The following is a 17,310-nucleotide window of genomic DNA, read 5'->3' on the forward strand; positions in this document are numbered from 1 at the left end:
CTTAGACCTTTCCAACGATATATAGTTTGTCAAGATTAGATTAGATTTGATTGTAATATAGTGAAGTAAACCTAGGCGTCCTGTATTCGGGACGGGGTGACAGTTAAGGGGTTAAACCTTAACTAAGTCACATTAAAACAAACACAGCGAAATATTAGTAAAATTTACAAAAAAATAAAATAATAATAATATAATTATTTTTACATATATTTAGACTGTATTTTATTTCTGTGATGTGCAGCTGTATTTTCAGCATCATTCCTCCAGTCTTCTGTGTCACATGATCCTTCAGAAATCATTCAGATATGATGATTTACTGCTCAAGAAACATTTCTGATTATTAATGTAAAATACTACATTAACACTTAACATCATTAGCATTAGCGATTATTTTAAATACTGCAAGATGAAACGTGATGTGGGGATATCAGTGAATATTTGATAGCTGAAATGAATTCATTGAAACACACAACCGAGACAACGTTTTTGTGTTACTCCAATCAAATGTGATAACTTGATGCTGATACACACAAGACAAGGGACTTATAAATGACACAGTTTTAAATAAATTATGATTATTTCTCAATCCTAATGTGGGATGAGTCCACATACTTTTCTGCTTCAAATGGTTTTTAATTCGTTTAATTGCTCATCTTTGGTTTCGTAATCCTGTTTTTCAGTTGTTACAATACAGAAACATCACTGGAGACTGATTCCCTTGAAAGATCAGGAAGACGAAGAGGAAGTAAGAGAACAGAGAGATGATGGGGGACACTGGAAGACATCTCTCTGAACTTTATTTGTGTGATAAAAATCAGTCCAGTGACCACAGTTTAGATCGTAGCGTCTTACACACTTCTACTCTTTAGTCCCAATTATTTATGAATAAAAAGCTAATATTATTATATTGTTATGGATAATCACTAACATCACATTCTATAAGATCTATACTGTTTTCCCTCTTTAAAAATGTGTTTTGTAAGAGAAAGAAGTTTACAGTAAGGATTTTAAAGACAGGCTGTGATAATATCTACAACACTCAGACCAAACTGTCCAGTACTGATATAGTCATGATATCCCTAAAAATAGATCCCTAAAAAGCTTTCATTACAACGATCCCTGCACAAACATCAACAGAATAGACATCACAGACACACACACACACACACACACACAGTAAAGCAGTGATTGTCCTCAACTGCAATCACACAAATCCTGACCTGCCTTTGGACACACACTCTCATATCTTCACTTACCTGATGCTCATTTCCTGTGCCCCCTCGCTCCGTCTCTGTAATCGGATGTGAGAGAGTGTGTGTGTGTGTGTGTGTGTGTGTGTGTGTGTGTGTGAGAGAGAGAGTTTAATCTTGGCTCGACGTCTTATGTTTCTCGAGTCTCTGCAATTTTCCCTCTGCTTTCATCTCCATGTTTACTACACTCAGATCATTTCTAATAAGGGTTACACACACACACACACACACACACATCTGAACAGCTCTGATGCAGATGCACTCACCTGCCTCCTTCCCTGATGATTGACATGTGTCAGTCACGCTCCTTTCTACCCTGACCTGCATCTTCAGCGTCAAAAAAATTGGTTTCTACTAGTTTGGGAGATTTTTTTTGCAATAAGCCAAACCACCTTTGTAAAATAATAACCTTTTGCAAATTCAATTCAATTCTATTTCTAGAATTCTAATTCTAAAAACAGTCACTGGCTGCTCTGCAATATAATTAGCCAATGCTAGTTTTTATGCTGTTGTTGATAAAAGATAATTTTAACCAATACAGTTTTTTTGCCGTTTAATTTTTTTTTACATTTAACAGCATTTAACAGAGAATCAGAAAGAAATAATCTATGAAATTTTGAAAAAGAACATTAAAATTTTATAGAAAATGTATATACATACATACACCGCTGCTCAAAAGTTTGGGATCAGTACGATTTTTATTGTTTTTTAAAGATTTTATTTCTGTGATCAAATCTGTATTTTCAGCAGCATTACTCCAGTGATCCTGATACACATGATCCTTCAGAAATCATTCAGATATGATGATTCATAATCATTGATTAAAACTGCTTAATATTCTATTGGAACCTGTGATACTGTTTCAGGATTCTTTGAAGAATAAAAAGTTAAAAAGAACAGCATTTATTTAAAATAGAAATATTTTGTAACAATATACACTGTTCAAAAGTTAGGGCTCAGTAAATGTTTTTTATTCAGCAAGGATGTGATAAATTGATACAAACTGATAGAAAATACTTATTTTTACAGAAGATTTATATTTTAAATAAATCTGTTCTTTTTAACTTTATATTCATCAAATAAAACTGAAAAACGTATCACAGGTTCCAAAAAAAAAAAAAAAAAATATATATATATATATATATATATATATATATTAAGCAGCACAACTGTTTTAATAACTGATTATGAAGCTGCATATTAGAATGATTTCTGAAGATCATGTGACACTGAAGACTGGAGTAATGCTGCTGAAAATACAGCTTTGATCACAGGAATAAATTGCATTTTAAAGGATATTAATATAGAAAAATGTTATTTTAAATTGCAATAATATTTCACAATTTTACAGTTTTTTATTTGTATATTTTTTATCAAATAAATGTAGCTTTGAGCAGAAGAACAATAAAAAAAAAATCTTACTGAGCTGCGGTTTACATAAAATAAGATAAGAAATAAAGCAAGCACCAATATTTGCCATTACTGATACGGTCATGGATATATCATGCATCTGTAACTCTGATCCTACAGCACTTAAAATTCGGGAGGTTGTAAGTGTGTGTGTGTGTGTTTCTTTGATTGCGCTCCATAACGTGAAAATAATCTTGTAAATGGTATCAGTCAGTATTTCTGTATGGGTCTGATGACCACCTACCCTCTTTCTGCTCTGTCACGGTGGGCGTCTGTGTCTCCTTCGTGTAGGACACCACCTCTTTGGGAGGGAAATCCACCTGGGTCACCTTCACCATGGCCAACTTCAGAGGACCCCGTCTGAAAGAGCATACACACACACACAAATCATACGGAGAAACGATGTTCCTAAAACCATCTAAACGTTTACACACATGCTGCATCTTTCTTTAGCAGATAACAAACGGAGGCCACAGTCACTTCTGGTAACATGTCTATCAGCTGATCACAAGAGGACCGCACTAAACACAGTCACAAGTCTTAGAAACACACTGTGATCCAATCAATCAAACCACATTCACAGCTGGTCAGAAAAAGGACACGTTTGCCAGGAAGTGCCCGAGTAGTTTGTAGATGCATATAAATTGCGATAAATGAATTTTAAACAAAAACCTATTGTTGGGCGGTAAACCGGTTCATACCGAAAACCGGTGTATATTTTCGTTACGATATTAATTTTTAATATACCGCCATACCGGTGTATTTAATTACTCAGCGTTCGGAACGAACGTTATGCTGCGCCGCGGCCACGCGACTCTGTTTCAAACGGATATATAACGATATTATATATATATATAACGCCTGTTTCACACATACTCCGCCTGCAGTGCGTATGCGGTGCATATTTTTTTACGCACCCATGTTAACGGATTCCAGCGTTCACACTGCATGAGGTTGCGGTCCGTCAGTGCGTTCAAAGAGCGATCGTTTACGTACCGAGTCTATTTTTGCAAACCCATATGCCTTGCTGTCTAGCAGTGCACTTGATTCAGCATGAATCACAGTATGAATCCCTTCTCATGATCGACAACAATCACTCATGACTTCGTTCTCTGGAGGTCTGAAAGAGCAGAAGTTAAGGAGAAGGAGCAGAAAGTGTGCAGTACCCCGGCTCAGAGTGAAGCAGAAGAGTGGAGGGGTCACAGTCCCAGTGCAGAGTCCTGTTAGTGTCACAGCCACGAGACACGGTTACACACACACACACACACACACAGCGAGACAGAGAGGCTGCTGTTATATAAAAGATGGTTAAAAACAGTGTTATAGCTCTTCAGAGCAGTCAGAGAGCAGCAGAAAAGCCTCTTCTGACAGACATGAGACAAACACAACGCAGTCAGAAACAGAACCAGATGTCCATGTGGTGCTCCGTTTCCTAAAGGAAATTATCTGCTCTGATCTTCTCCAGTACAGGACCAGACATAATCACCTGATCACTGCTGCTTAAGAAGACCACACATACTTTAAATCACACCATCACAGATTTAACTTTAACTGAACACTAGAAGTGACATGGAAAGCATGCGTTATATATATATCAACAGATACAGTGCTGCGTATTATTTAGTCACTAAATTGTGGAAATGTTTTTGCCTGCCACATAAACAAGTAAGCTCTACACAGTGGTTAAAAACGTACCAGTGAGCTACAGTTACAAGGGGTTTGTCACAGTTGGTTAGTTTTAAGTGTCTGAGACCTCCCTAAAGTGAACCAAGCTCATGCCAACTTAAATACGGTTCATTCGCAACCTTTTTATCTTTTGGGTCAAACAGGGTGTTTAAAAAAAAAAAAAGGATGGCTGGGCTTCATTGGGAATTTGAAGGTATAAACATCTATTTGCAGGTAAAAATAAGAGTGCATCAGCCACTAGGGGTTTTTTAGAATTCTTTTTTTCTTTTTTAGTTTAAAACACAAATTTCTACAATTTGTTACACACTCTATATTTATAAAAATAGAGAATCAGTTTTGCTGGTGTGTAATACTAGCTGAGCAGCAATGTGCTGTCTGTTTCTCCAGACACTGAGGTCTGCTGTCTTCTGTGAAGACTCTAGTGGAGCATGAAACAGCCTTCATCTGTGGAGAGAACCACAGACTGATGCACTTTTTCACCATTTCTGATACAAAAAGACATTGTTTTGCGATTTCCACACTTCATTAACCCTCATGTTGTGTTCTGACCGTTTTGACCCAGAGAGGATTTTCTTTTCCCCAAAAATACTAGTTAATGTTATCGCACCGGGCTGAAACATATACTGACTTCTCTCATATAGGAAATAGCAACTTCCCCCAAAAAACTGTTAGATGAAAATTCTTTAATTGTTCAGAATGACGAGCCTACCAAAAAGTTCTTACTGTCAAATATTGTACGCATATTTAATCATTTGAGTGCATTATAAGCTCAGATCAATGAGGCCTATGACCAATCAGTTCCAAAGAGAAATATAAATCCTGTGCTAACTGAAAGAAAACAAGTGCATAAAAAGACTGAATCCAAGATTTGTTGTTGATAATATAGCATAACGGGAGATTTACATTTGATTTAATTTCTGCACCTAAAAACTAATGCAAGACCGATCTAAAAAAAAACCTGGAAGTGAGTTAATTTATTTGTATCTTCTTTACTCTGTTGTATTTATTTGTGCTGTTGCTTGTAGTTAGAATATTCTTAGTAATATGATAATTTATATATATATATTTTGAAAGTATAGTTTTTCCATAAACATAGCACATACAACAGTACCGAAACCGTGACTCTAAAACCGTGAAACAAACCGAACTGTGAAAAAGTTGAACTGTTCCATCCTAATATTTACATAATCATTTGTAACTTACAACTTACAATAGATAAAATCTATTTAAAAATATATATATATATATATAAAACATGTATATAATGATAGATGTTTTAAAAGAGCATCTTAATGACAAACTAGCACACTGTTTTACATTTGAAGATACAGTATTTTTTTAAGTGCCAAAAAAAATTAATTGACCAGAAATTGATTTTCCATCTATGTAGCCTAGGTACAATGCTTATTTATGTTGAAGGTGACGAAGGAAGCAACAGTAGTACTAGTGCTGTTAGTGCTCCTGCTTTGAACAAGAGAGGGTGGACAGTTCAGCTTTTGAGTCAGAGCAGGAAACCTTCAGCTAAAGTTTAAGCTATAAGCAAAACTAAACATGCTGGCTATACTCTTAAGTATATGTGCTTTTATGATTTATAAGGTCATCAGTAGTAGGACTGTGATCATTGGGACATACAACTGATGGCTGCATAATTAATATAGATTATTGAAAGTGCTTATTTCACATTGCAGAGAAACTCAATGTGCAGAGTGAGAGAGAGGGGGATTAATGGAAAGATGATAGAGACAGCGAATGCCTTGATATTTCCTTATACTTCATTTGATTATTTTGCCCATCCACAGTCTAAGGATTTTGATTCATTTTTTAAGTATAACCCAATTCAATTGGGTGGTGACTGCAGCAACAGAGGTGGCCTGGGGTGGAGTCAGATTCCCAACCATTAAAACTGTTCTAATGAGAAAGGTCCCCTCAACTTTAGTACACTAATGCTTGAGGGCCGGTGCATAAACTGTTCAGACTAGTCTTAAAAAGTTAGTCATCTACCGTATTTTTTACGGACTATAAGTCGCACTTTTTTTCATAGTTTGGCTGGTCCTGCGACTTATAGTCAGGTGCGACTTATTTATCAAAATTAATTTGACATGAACCGAGAGAAATGAACCAAGAGAAAACATTCAACAACTCCTGTAGTCTACACTGAGGACATAGAGTGCCCTCTCGCGGCTGTAGACGGTAATGTTTTCTCTTGGTGCTTGGGTCTAAATAAATGCGACTTATAGTCCAGTGCGACTTATATATGTTTTTTTCCTCATCATGAAATATTTTTGGACTGATGCGACTTATACTTAGGTGCTTAGGTAATTTTTTTCTTCATTTTGTAACATGATTATGATGTACCATTTTCATGGTAATGCAATGTCTGATTTTTACATGGGTTTCAAAGGATGAATTGTACGATTTTAACTTATATATCATTTCTGATGATTTCTAAAGTGTGATAAAAAAAAAGGCAACTAAGAAAACTTTCTTTGACAAAGGTCAGAACTGATGTAGATCTTTTTTTTTAGGTGCACTCTTGTCATAAATTAATCTATTACTTTTCCTGCATAATATTTTAACAAAAAAAGGTGTTAAAATATCTAATTAGGAGTCTTAGACCTTTCCAACGATATATAGTTTGTTTTGATTAGATTAGGATTAAATTGTAAAATAGTAAAGTAACCACATAGGGGACGGGTGACAGATTTAACATGGAGGCTAAATTAATGTAACTGGCCTGGTTTCACAGACAGGGTTTAGACTACGTCAGGATTAATCCAAGGATCAATTAGGACATTTAAGTATTATAAACGTGCTTTGAAAAAAGAAAAAACATTACTGGTGTGCATTTTGAGACAAAATAAAGGAACTGATATACAGTCAGAGCAAGTTTCTTTCAGCTGAAACAGTCCAGACTAGATTTTAGTCTGGGATTAGTTTTAAGCCTTGTCTGTGATACCAGGGGGATGTCTTTTTTCAATCGCTCAAATACTCCAAATAATAATAACAAACAACAAGCGAAAACTGATGAAACAAAGCAATCTAGTTTCAAAGCCAAATGCATCGTTAAAATATTTCCAGTCTTCTCATTCTATGGAGTGGAATATTTATCTACCAAATAAAAGAAAATGTATTTTAAATATAAATAAAAGACGACTGCTGGCATATATTAAAATAGCAATGAAACCCTTACAGTTGATGACACTGAACCGCTGTGTGTGGTCATGAGTGCATTACATGAGAGTGTGATTGTGATGAGGGAGAATGTGTGTGTGTGTGTGTGCAGCCGGTAGCATGACCTGTGTGTGTGTGTGTGTGTGTGTGTGTGCAGGAAGTGATGAAGCAGTGCGGATATGAGTGGACACAGTCTGTGTGTGTGTCTCTGCTGTAATCAGAGGTTAAACACTCCCTCTACACTGCTCCCACAGGTCTTATTGTGAGCTAAAACTCACTCCTATTCTATAGGCTTTCTATATTCTTATTGTTTTACTAGTTGGAGCCTAGTGCTTAGCTCATGTGCTCCAGAAAAAAAAAGTTGAGCCCTGGGGCTCATGCAGGTAACGGAGGTTCAATTCTAGCCTGTGTCCCTACAGAACATTGTCCAGTTTCCTCTCTATTTTCTGACTGACTGTCAATAATACAGTGACAATATTATTTAACTCTCTCTCGAAAGAGAGAGAGAGAGAGAGGAAGGGAGAGAGACTGAGAGAGAGAGAGAGAGAGAGAGAGAGAGTGAGAGAGGGAAGGAGGGAGAGAGAGAGATTGAGAGAGAGAGAGGGAGGGAGGGAGAGAGACTGAGAGAGAGAGAGAGAGAGAGAGAGAGAAACAGAGAGACAGAGAGAGAGTGAGAGAGGGAAGGAGGGAGATAGAGAGACTGAGAGAGAGAGAGAGAGGGAGGGAGAGAGAGAGACTGAGAGAGAGAGAGACAGAGAAACAGAGAGACAAAGAGAGAGAGAGTGAGAGAGGGAAGGAGGGAGAGAGAGAGTCTGAGAGAGAGAGAGGGAGGGAGGGAGAGAGACTGAGAGAGAGAGAGACAGAGAAACAGAGAGAGTACCGTGGCCCGGGGGCACTGTCTCCTGAGTCCTGGCTCCCTGCTTCACTTGGAGAGCCTGCAGATTTGGCCGTGGGAGACATGGGTGTAGGACCTGAAGAAAGAAAGACATAAACATACTTTTATCTACACGCAGCGCCCTCCAAAACATCTGGACAATTCAACCACACTTAATACATGTGCACTCAAATGTTTCTAGAGCTTTTCTCTTCACTAACTTCACTTTTCTGACACATTTTGTCAGATGAACTTGTGTTTCGATGATTATCAGCAGATGTACGCACATTACCGGTCAAAATTTATAAATAATATATTTCTTTTATAATCTGATTATAACAACAGTAACATTGAGAAATATTACTACAATTTCAGACCATTTTTCTATTTTAAAATTTTATTTTTGTGATGGAAAAGCTGACTTTACCCCAGTCTTCAGTGTCACACGAACCTTCACAAATCATTCTAATATTCTAAATCACTGCTCATTAATTATTAAAGACACTTCTTTAAAAAATATTCTAAGAATTTAAATTATTCCAAATTTGTAACCACTAATGCAACACTAAATAACACAATGAATTAGCAATAATAAACAATGCTGTACATAGAATTTATATGTACAGCATTCAGATGTAAAATATGTCATAAATACTAGATCCCACCATCAAATCTACAGTGGTGCACTTCTGCCCCCTTGTGTTCAATCAGTATAGGACACTACACTGGGTTTCTCCATTGGTTGGTAGCACTCTCAAAGGAACTAGAGCTGTTAAATATCAGCTTCAGATCTGGTCCACATAGCACATGACTGACTCTGACTGCAAGGGGTCGTCTTGCGGATGTATAAAGGCATCTCATGTTCCAGGGATGTGTTATATTAGCTGTCTGACTGACACTACATTGGACGTGGATCGAGTGTGTAATGTCTTACCCACAGGTGTGTCTGGTGTGATGCCCATACTCTGCAGCAGAGCGTCAGCCTCCCTGCGCTTTTTCTCCAGGTCTGAATCATCCTGCGGCGGGACGGCCTCCTTCTTCAGCTCAGCCTGACACAAACAGAACAAACACTTCACCAAAAAACTAACTTTCTATTGTTCACAAAGAACAAAAACCAGCAATCTGACTCCGTTTAGTTCCTACTGCATTTACTCAGTGCTGACACAAACTGTAGTGCTGACTGCATGACTGAACATATATAATAAATATAATAGGAAAAGCAAGTTTATCAATTACTGTCTAACTATCAGGACCTTTGCACATGTCAAATGAGTAAAAAAATACCTAACCTCATATGAAAAGAATAGAAAACAATCAAAACATAGCTAATATTATATAAGCTTGAATCATAAAAGCTAATAGGTTATTTGACAGAACTTAAAAAAAACCATAATTTCAGGCTCTTTTGTACTCCATTCATGAAATCTGCAGACAGAGCTGAAGTTTCTGGTGGATTGATTACTTAAACATTATTAATATAAGTAAAAAAAAAAGTGGAGTATTGTGTGTTTTCACCTCTTTTTTCTTGCGTTCCTCCTCCTTTCTCTTCTTCTCCTCTCTTATCTGAGCCAGGCGCTGTTTCTTTCGCTCAAGCTCAGCTTTCAGCTCACTTTTATCCGACATTATGCTTCACAAAACACACAGACAAAACTCAAGTTAATGTCAGGAAGACTTCATCATGTAGGATCTTCCTGTATTTATTTTCTCTGTATGTTTTTTTGTGACGCTGCTTTCACAATCTGTATTTCCTAAAGAGCTACAGAAATAAATGTAACTAAACTTGATTAAATGAGAAATATGGGGCTCATACTCAAGGAGAAAAACACAAAAATCAAAAGCCTAAACTGAGCAAAATAAATCAATTTGGTGCAGATGTTATTGATATGGCCAAAAAGTAAGTTGTAGTAGGTATGTAAGCTAAATCAATGATCTTAATAACAATATAACAGTACTTTATACATAATACATCTCCCTTGTATTAAGATAATCAAATGCTTAGTTTTATGATCTGTAGTTTTTATTATCGGGGCTAAACATATAATGTAATACAATTCAATAATAACTGAGAGACTAACCAATAAACCCTCCAAATATTTTTTTTTTCCAAATGATGTATGTATAATTAAGTGTACCAAAGTTGCTTCAGTTCATCAAGTTTTCATCTTAAAATTCACAAACAATATAGCAAATATCAAATATGATACAGTAAGTGAGAAGCACCTGTCGTAAATAATATCCCAGCTCATACAATAAACATTACTCAGCTGATCCGCATAATCTGAGTTATTCATTGCATCTCATTATGACAAAACTTGTGTTAGTGTTGTTGCTCATTTATAACTTGATTTGTATCAAAGCGACTGCTGAATCATAAAATGATTCAAAACAGATCTACAAAAAAATCTGCAGAACAGATATTTGACTTACATACACATATCTAGCCAAGGACTGCTTACTGGGCTCTTCTATCAACACCACAATTACTGGAGCACACAACCTTGAGTGTCTTACTTCTGTTAACATCCTCAGCTGATAGTAAAACACATTCAGAGAGGACCATAAACCCCGGAGGGAGAGAGAGCGCCCCTTCACCTTGTCCCAGGACCCCTTCACTGTCGCCCGTCCCAGTCTCTTCAGACAGAGCTACAGGATCAGTCCAAGAGTCCTCCTCGAATCTGTCTGCCACTACAGACTTAATGACCACATCAAAACATGCACTTGAAAAAACTGATCTCTCACCGAGGAGTCCTGATGCATCACCTCGTCAGAGCCCCACTCAGCGAGGGAGACCGGTACGTCATCTGTGTCTCCTGCCTGGGTGAAGATCATGCAGCGCTCGCGCTCGCTGACGGCGGATGCCCCCACTGCGAGCTGTTGCCATGGTGACTCTGAGGACTCCCCTGGCCTTTTTCTCTGAGCCTGCATTCTCCGCTGCGCTGAGGCGCCGTAAAAGCGTCGCTTCCAGCGGATTCCGGAACCGTCTTCAGCTCAACCGAGCTCGCCGGTTCGCCCTGCTTCACCGGCCCCCCCTGCATCGCTTCCCGGTGGGCAGCGCCCGCTGTTTGCCGGCGCGTCGTCCGAGGAAGTCGATCTCAGGGCCGCGTCGGGGGAAGAGGACACGCGCTCTCTGCTAGCTTCGGGCAGTGAGGGCTGGGCGAGCTCCGAGGATCTCGCGCCTTCTGCTCAGAAGCCCAGCAGACGAGCTGACATCGAGAAGGAGCCGGGACTAGCGCTTACGTTGGCAGAGAGCGCTTCGCATCCAGCCTTCAGCCATTCATGCAGATGCATGGTCAGCGCTTCCAGGGGTTTTGGATTGGGTGCTAGGCATTATAAAGAGAGGCTACTCGCTACAGTTTTTTTTCAACGTCCTCCGCGTTTTTTAGCGCGCGTCGAAACTACGGTCAAAACAGAAGTAGCACACATACTTCGGGCCGAAATATCAAAACTGTTGAGCAAAGGGGCTGTAGAGCCTGTGTCTCGAGCTCAAAGCGAGGGGGGGCTGTACATCAGATACTTTCTGGTGCCCAAGAGAGACGGGGGTCTCAGGCCCATACTGGATCTAAGACAGCTGAACAAGGCATTGATGAAACGCAGTTTCAGAATGCTTACGACCAGGAAGCTCCTCGCCTAGTTTCGCAGAGGGGACTGGTTCATGTCAATAGATCTGAAGGACGCGTATTTTCAAATACATATAGCGTCAAGTCACAGGCAATATTTGAGATTCGCCTTCGGGGGCCAGGCATACCAGTTTACAGTCCTGCCGTTCGGCTTGTCCGGGCTCCTCGTACGTTTACGGGGTGCATGGATGCAGCGCTCGCTCCTCTTAGACTCAGAGGCATGCGAGTGCTGAATTATTTGGACGACTGGCTGATTCTGGCTCGATCACGAGCGGAGCTGCCGTTTTACTCGATCACCTCGAGAAACTCGGTCTCAGTGTCAATTGGGCGAAGAGTTCGCTGAATCCCAGTCAGACGATTCTGTTTTTGGGTATAGTTCTGAACTCGTGTTCCATGACGGCGCGGCTGTCACCACAGCGTGCGTTGGGCATTCAGCGCGCAGCGAGTTCTTTCCACTGCGGCGCGTCCGTTTCACTCAATGGCCTCATGGCCTCAGCATCTCCGGCTCTGCAGCTGGGCCTGCTCTGCATGCGCCCCCTGCAGCTCTGGCTGAAGGCGCGGGTGCCGCGCAGAGCGTGGGTGTCTGGCCGACTGCGTCTCAAGGTCAATCAGAGCTGTGTCACAGCCCTGAAACCCTGGACAGCATACGGCTGGTACCAATCAGGTGTAAGCCTGGGGACTTCCCCGAATGTGAAGATGGTGTCGACGGACGCCTCCACTTCGGGATGGGGAGCGCTGCTCGAGGGCAGATCGTCCTTTGGCCTGTGGTCAGAACGGGAAAAGCTCCATCATATCAACTGTCTGGAAATGCTGGCAGTGGAGAACGCGCTGATGCGATTTTGTCCCCAAATCAAGGACCACCACGTCTTAGTCCGTTCGGACAACATGTCTGTGGCGTCCTACATAAATCGCCAGGGCGGTCTCGGGCGCCGAAACCTTTACAGGCTGGCGGAACGCCTCCTGGTTTGGGCTCAGCGCAACGTGCGCTCGCTGAGAGCAATGCATGTGCCTGGACTGCAGAATCTGGGTCCAGACGGGCTGTCCAGAGGCAATGTTCCTACGGGCGAATGGTCTCTACACCCGCAAACAGTCCGGCTGTTGTGGGAGAGATTTGGCAGGGCGGAGGTGGACCTCTTCGCGTCCCATGAAAACGCTCACTGCCCCACGTTTCTTTTCCAAGAACGAAGGCGCGCTGTCACGGAGATGGCCGTGCTGCCCGCTTTGTGCTTTCCCTCCCGTCTCCCTCCTTCCGCAGGTGATGGAACGGGTGAGAGAAACGAGATGTTCAATACTGCTTGTAGCACCTCTTTGGAAGAACCAACCATGGTTCCCAGATTTGATGCAGTTAGCAGATGACGCCCCGTGGCCAGTACCGTTGAGGAGGGACCTCCTCTCGCAGGCCAGGGGTTCGATTTGGCACCCTCAACCGGAGTGGTGGTCCCTCCATGTGTGGGCGCTCAACGGTTACCCGCTGATCTCGCAGTGGGAGTGCTAAATACCATCACTCAGGCTAGAGCTCCGTCGACACGACGTCTGTATGCCTCAAAGTGGTCGGTGTTCTCCAGCTGGTGCACAGCTCGAGGATGTTCACCCCTTAGTTGTGAGGTGACGGAGGTTCTCTCCTTCCTACAGGAGCTGTTGGATAAGGGCAGAGCCCCATCCACGCTCAAAGTTTATGTGGCGGCCATCGGGGCGTTTTCTGAAACAGCGCTCGGTCAGTCAATAGGAAGGAACGATTTGGTCATCCGCTTCCTTAGAGGAGCTAGGAGGCTGAATCCTCCCAGACCTCCGTCAGTCCCTATGTGGGACCTCGCGGCGGTTTTGGAGGCCATGAAGGGTTCCCCTTTTGAGCCTATCCAATCAATTAGCCTTCAGCATCTGTCCTTCAAGACAGTATTCGTGTTGGCTCTCGCTTCAGTGAAGCGTGTGGGTGATCTGCACGCGCTCTCGGTGAGCCAGTCGTGCTTGGAGTTTGGGCCTAATGACTCAAAGGTCATACTCGAACCTAGGCACGGTTATGTGCCGAAATCCCTCAACATGCCGTGTCGGGCTCAGGTTATTGCCCTGTCTGCCCTGCCGGTGTCAGGGGAGGATGGAGACTCGAGTTTTCTTTGCCCTGTCAGGGTTTTAAGAGCTTATGTCTCTCGCTCTGCTGCCTTTCGGCAGACGGAGCAGCTGTTTGTCTCGTTCGGTGGACGTTCAAAGGGAATGGCTGTTTCGAGACAGACTCTATCCAGATGGATAGTTGACGCTATAGCGTTAGCTTACGCTTCCAGGGGCCTTCAGTGCCCGCTGGGCATCAGAGCACACTCCACAAGGGGCGTCGCCTCGTCGCGGGCGTGGTCTACTGGGATCTCCTTGCAGGATATATGTATAGCGGCAGGTTGGGCCTCGCCGTCTACATTTATCAGGTTCTATAACCTGGAGGTTCCCGCCTTGCAAGCAAGGCTGCTGTCGGTATAGTCGAATCAGGGCCCTGAAGGGAACTCTGAGTTCGTGAGCGTTATGCGCTGCTGACTGTTATATGGGCAGTATTGTGTAAGACCCGCATTGCCACATTGGTCAGGCCTTGCCTCGGCTGTGTGATGTCATATTGCTGCATCTACGGATGCTGCTAGATATGGGACGGAGGGCTTCCCCCCTTCCTGTCCTGGACTCTCTGTGAGTCCCTCAGGTGACTGTGCACTTTGTAAATGCGCTTTACAAAAATACAAAATTAAGGATAATTTTTTGCTTCAGTATTTCGTGAAAAGAGACTTTTCCCGTAGCGTCTTAGCTAAGACGCAGTACTCATTCGCTCTTCTAGAGAGAACCGAGGTTACGTTTAGTAACCGAGTACGTTTTCTGATGTTGGTTTTTATTTTTAAAATGGTTTATTTTAGTTTTACATTTTCATGATTTAATTACATTTTCATTAAACTCACAAACCCCTGCAGTTCATTTACCAACTTCTGTTTGACAAATTGAACGCATTTTCTTATTCTTTTTATTTTTTTTATCAAAATGGTACAAGATTGTAGGAAGTTAGGTCAAAAGTCTTCTAAAAGTAATCAAAAAGTAGTCTGATTACATTAGCTTACCTAAAATGTGTAATTTAATGGATTGTTTTACTGTACGTCACTCAAAGACAACTGATCAAAGACCGTTTGAGATATTTTGTTTAATTTAATTTTCTATTTTCTTTTAATTTATTATGCAATTGTGTGTATGTGTTTGTGTGTGTGTGTGTGTGTGTGTGTGTGTGTATAAAGAACTCTAACACTACCTTGCTCTATTCTATTTTTATTTCGTTTTTATTTATTATATTATTTAAAAGCCCTTGCTATGTGTACTGTGTTAACCTAACTGAGACTTGTTATAGCACTTATATATCATTGTTCTTTTGTTGTTTTTGATTGCTTACACTGTCCTCATCTGTAAGTCGCTTTGGATAAAAGCGTCTGCTAAATGAATAAATGTAAAATGTAATGTAAATGTAATTTAATGCTCAAGTGTGACAGTCTGTATTCTGTTAGCCTACTAGTGCAATGAGAATCTTTCTTTTATTGTGCCAAAATAAAGATTTAATCAGAATCTGATTGGTTCCAAAACAGACTTAGAAATATTTCTGCAGATTCCGAGGGCATTTTCAGAAAAATAAACAAAATACAGACACAGAGCCGTCTTTCAGCAGCTCATGGGATCATCATCAGATGCTATGCACGCGCGCGCACACACACACACAGTGGTAACACACAGCACAAACATTCAGTCCAATCCTCTATTTCAGGTCTGTGTGTATAACTAAACGTTACTTCTCTCTTCTCTGTCTATAAGAGCAGATCAGCTGAAAACAGTCACTGTAGAGCTCCTCAAATCGGATTTAACGGACTTTATCTGAATGAGATTAACTTTTGCCCTCTCACGGCACAACACACAGCAGAACTGTGTATACACACACATATAGAAACAGAAGAGTGTGATGTGTATCATTGCTATTTGATGACTTCACGCATTAGCAGATCAGTAGAAATCTACTGCTGGACTCCACCAACACATAAAGAGTGACAGACTGACGGATGAACAGTTGACTCGTGTCATGAACACACGACTAGAATGTTTTCTGTAATGTGAAAGCATGTTGTGAACAGACCTGAGGGTGTTTGCTGCCTGCGGAAAGCGCTGCTTTTGTTGCTCTGCTCAGTTTCCGGGTGCGCGAATGCAGAGGCGCGTCCGACGGGTGCCGAGGAGGACCAAACAACCCAATGTCAAAAACGCGATTTTGTTTTCTCTCAAATACATCAAATAAGGAACGTTGATGATAAAGTTGGCAAAATTACACATATATTGTATCTGTAAACTTTATGTTTTAGTTGTATCCTCTCGATTATTATAGCTTCCCTGTGAACATCCTTGCTCTTTCAGTCTCAGCAATGCTACAGCAAAGGACAAGGACAATATATTATAGTATTCATTTCCATATTATGCATTATAGCCTATGCAGTGGTTTATCTTTAGTGACTTAAGACTATTCTTGCATATTTAGTTCACCCCAAAATGGGTCTGCTGTTTGACTTCGCGGAGTAAGGATAATTCTGAAATTAATATTAGTTAAAAAAAGGTGCAGATTTTGCAATAAATAATTAAAATGTAAAAAATTAAATACCCGCTGAAAAGAATAATTCTGCACTTGATTCAAGACCCACTCAAAGCTCCTGTTACACAGAGTGGTAGGAGTAGCTCATATCTTGTCTCTTCAATAGAAAATAATCACTTCATCTGATGTTTAAGTGAATAAAGCTTCACAACTATTGACATTTTTTCTTTCTCACTGGACTTGCATCTGTCTGTCTGTGTGTGTGTGTGTGTGTGTGTGTGTGTGTGTGTGTGTGTGTGTGTGTGTGTGTGTGTGTGTGTGTGTAGGTGATGCAATAGAGGAAAGCAGGCATTTGAACCAAAGCACTGTGAGGCAAGGGAGGGGGAAACTCAAAATGTTTCTAAACTTAAAATGCATTTTTGCCCCATTTGTGTTGTTTTACCACTTACACAATTATTAAAACTATAAAACATTGTTATTTACAATACACAGCATGGTTTTTAAACATATCTTTAGGAGGGACTTTGCTGTTGTTATTGATTCTTTGTGGATGTCTACCAGAAGTTAAGTTTGGCCACAAAAGCACACATGCGCAGTAACGTTATGTTGTTGCCATTGAAACCTATGATCCTTGGTCTGAACAGGCTTTTACAGTTATTCAGCTTTAGAAAGTAATTAGTATCTTGAGAGTGACTTTCCAATTAGTGCATTAAATACAGACACTGT

The 17,310-nt window shown here is 40.8% G+C and overlaps 1 protein-coding gene across 1 annotated transcript in view; it reads right to left on the reverse strand.

The window, feature by feature from the left end:
- Positions 1 to 16,264, reverse strand: part of LOC132094856 (dynein, cytoplasmic 1, intermediate chain 2a-like) — a 42,771-nt gene extending 26,507 nt beyond the window's left edge. The window contains exons 1-5 of the mRNA XM_059499487.1: positions 16,141 to 16,264; positions 9,907 to 10,018; positions 9,326 to 9,440; positions 8,398 to 8,488; positions 2,905 to 3,020 (exon numbers count right to left, since the gene is read on the reverse strand). Coding sequence (XP_059355470.1) covers positions 2,905 to 3,020; positions 8,398 to 8,488; positions 9,326 to 9,440; positions 9,907 to 10,014 — 430 coding nt within the window. The 5' untranslated portion in view covers positions 10,015 to 10,018; positions 16,141 to 16,264. The remainder of the gene's footprint in view (positions 1 to 2,904; positions 3,021 to 8,397; positions 8,489 to 9,325; positions 9,441 to 9,906; positions 10,019 to 16,140) is intronic.
- Between the last annotated feature and the right edge of the window lie 1,046 nt (positions 16,265 to 17,310).

Source organism: Carassius carassius, chromosome 19, assembly GCF_963082965.1.
Source record: "Carassius carassius chromosome 19, fCarCar2.1, whole genome shotgun sequence".
NCBI lineage: Eukaryota > Metazoa > Chordata > Actinopteri > Cypriniformes > Cyprinidae > Carassius > Carassius carassius.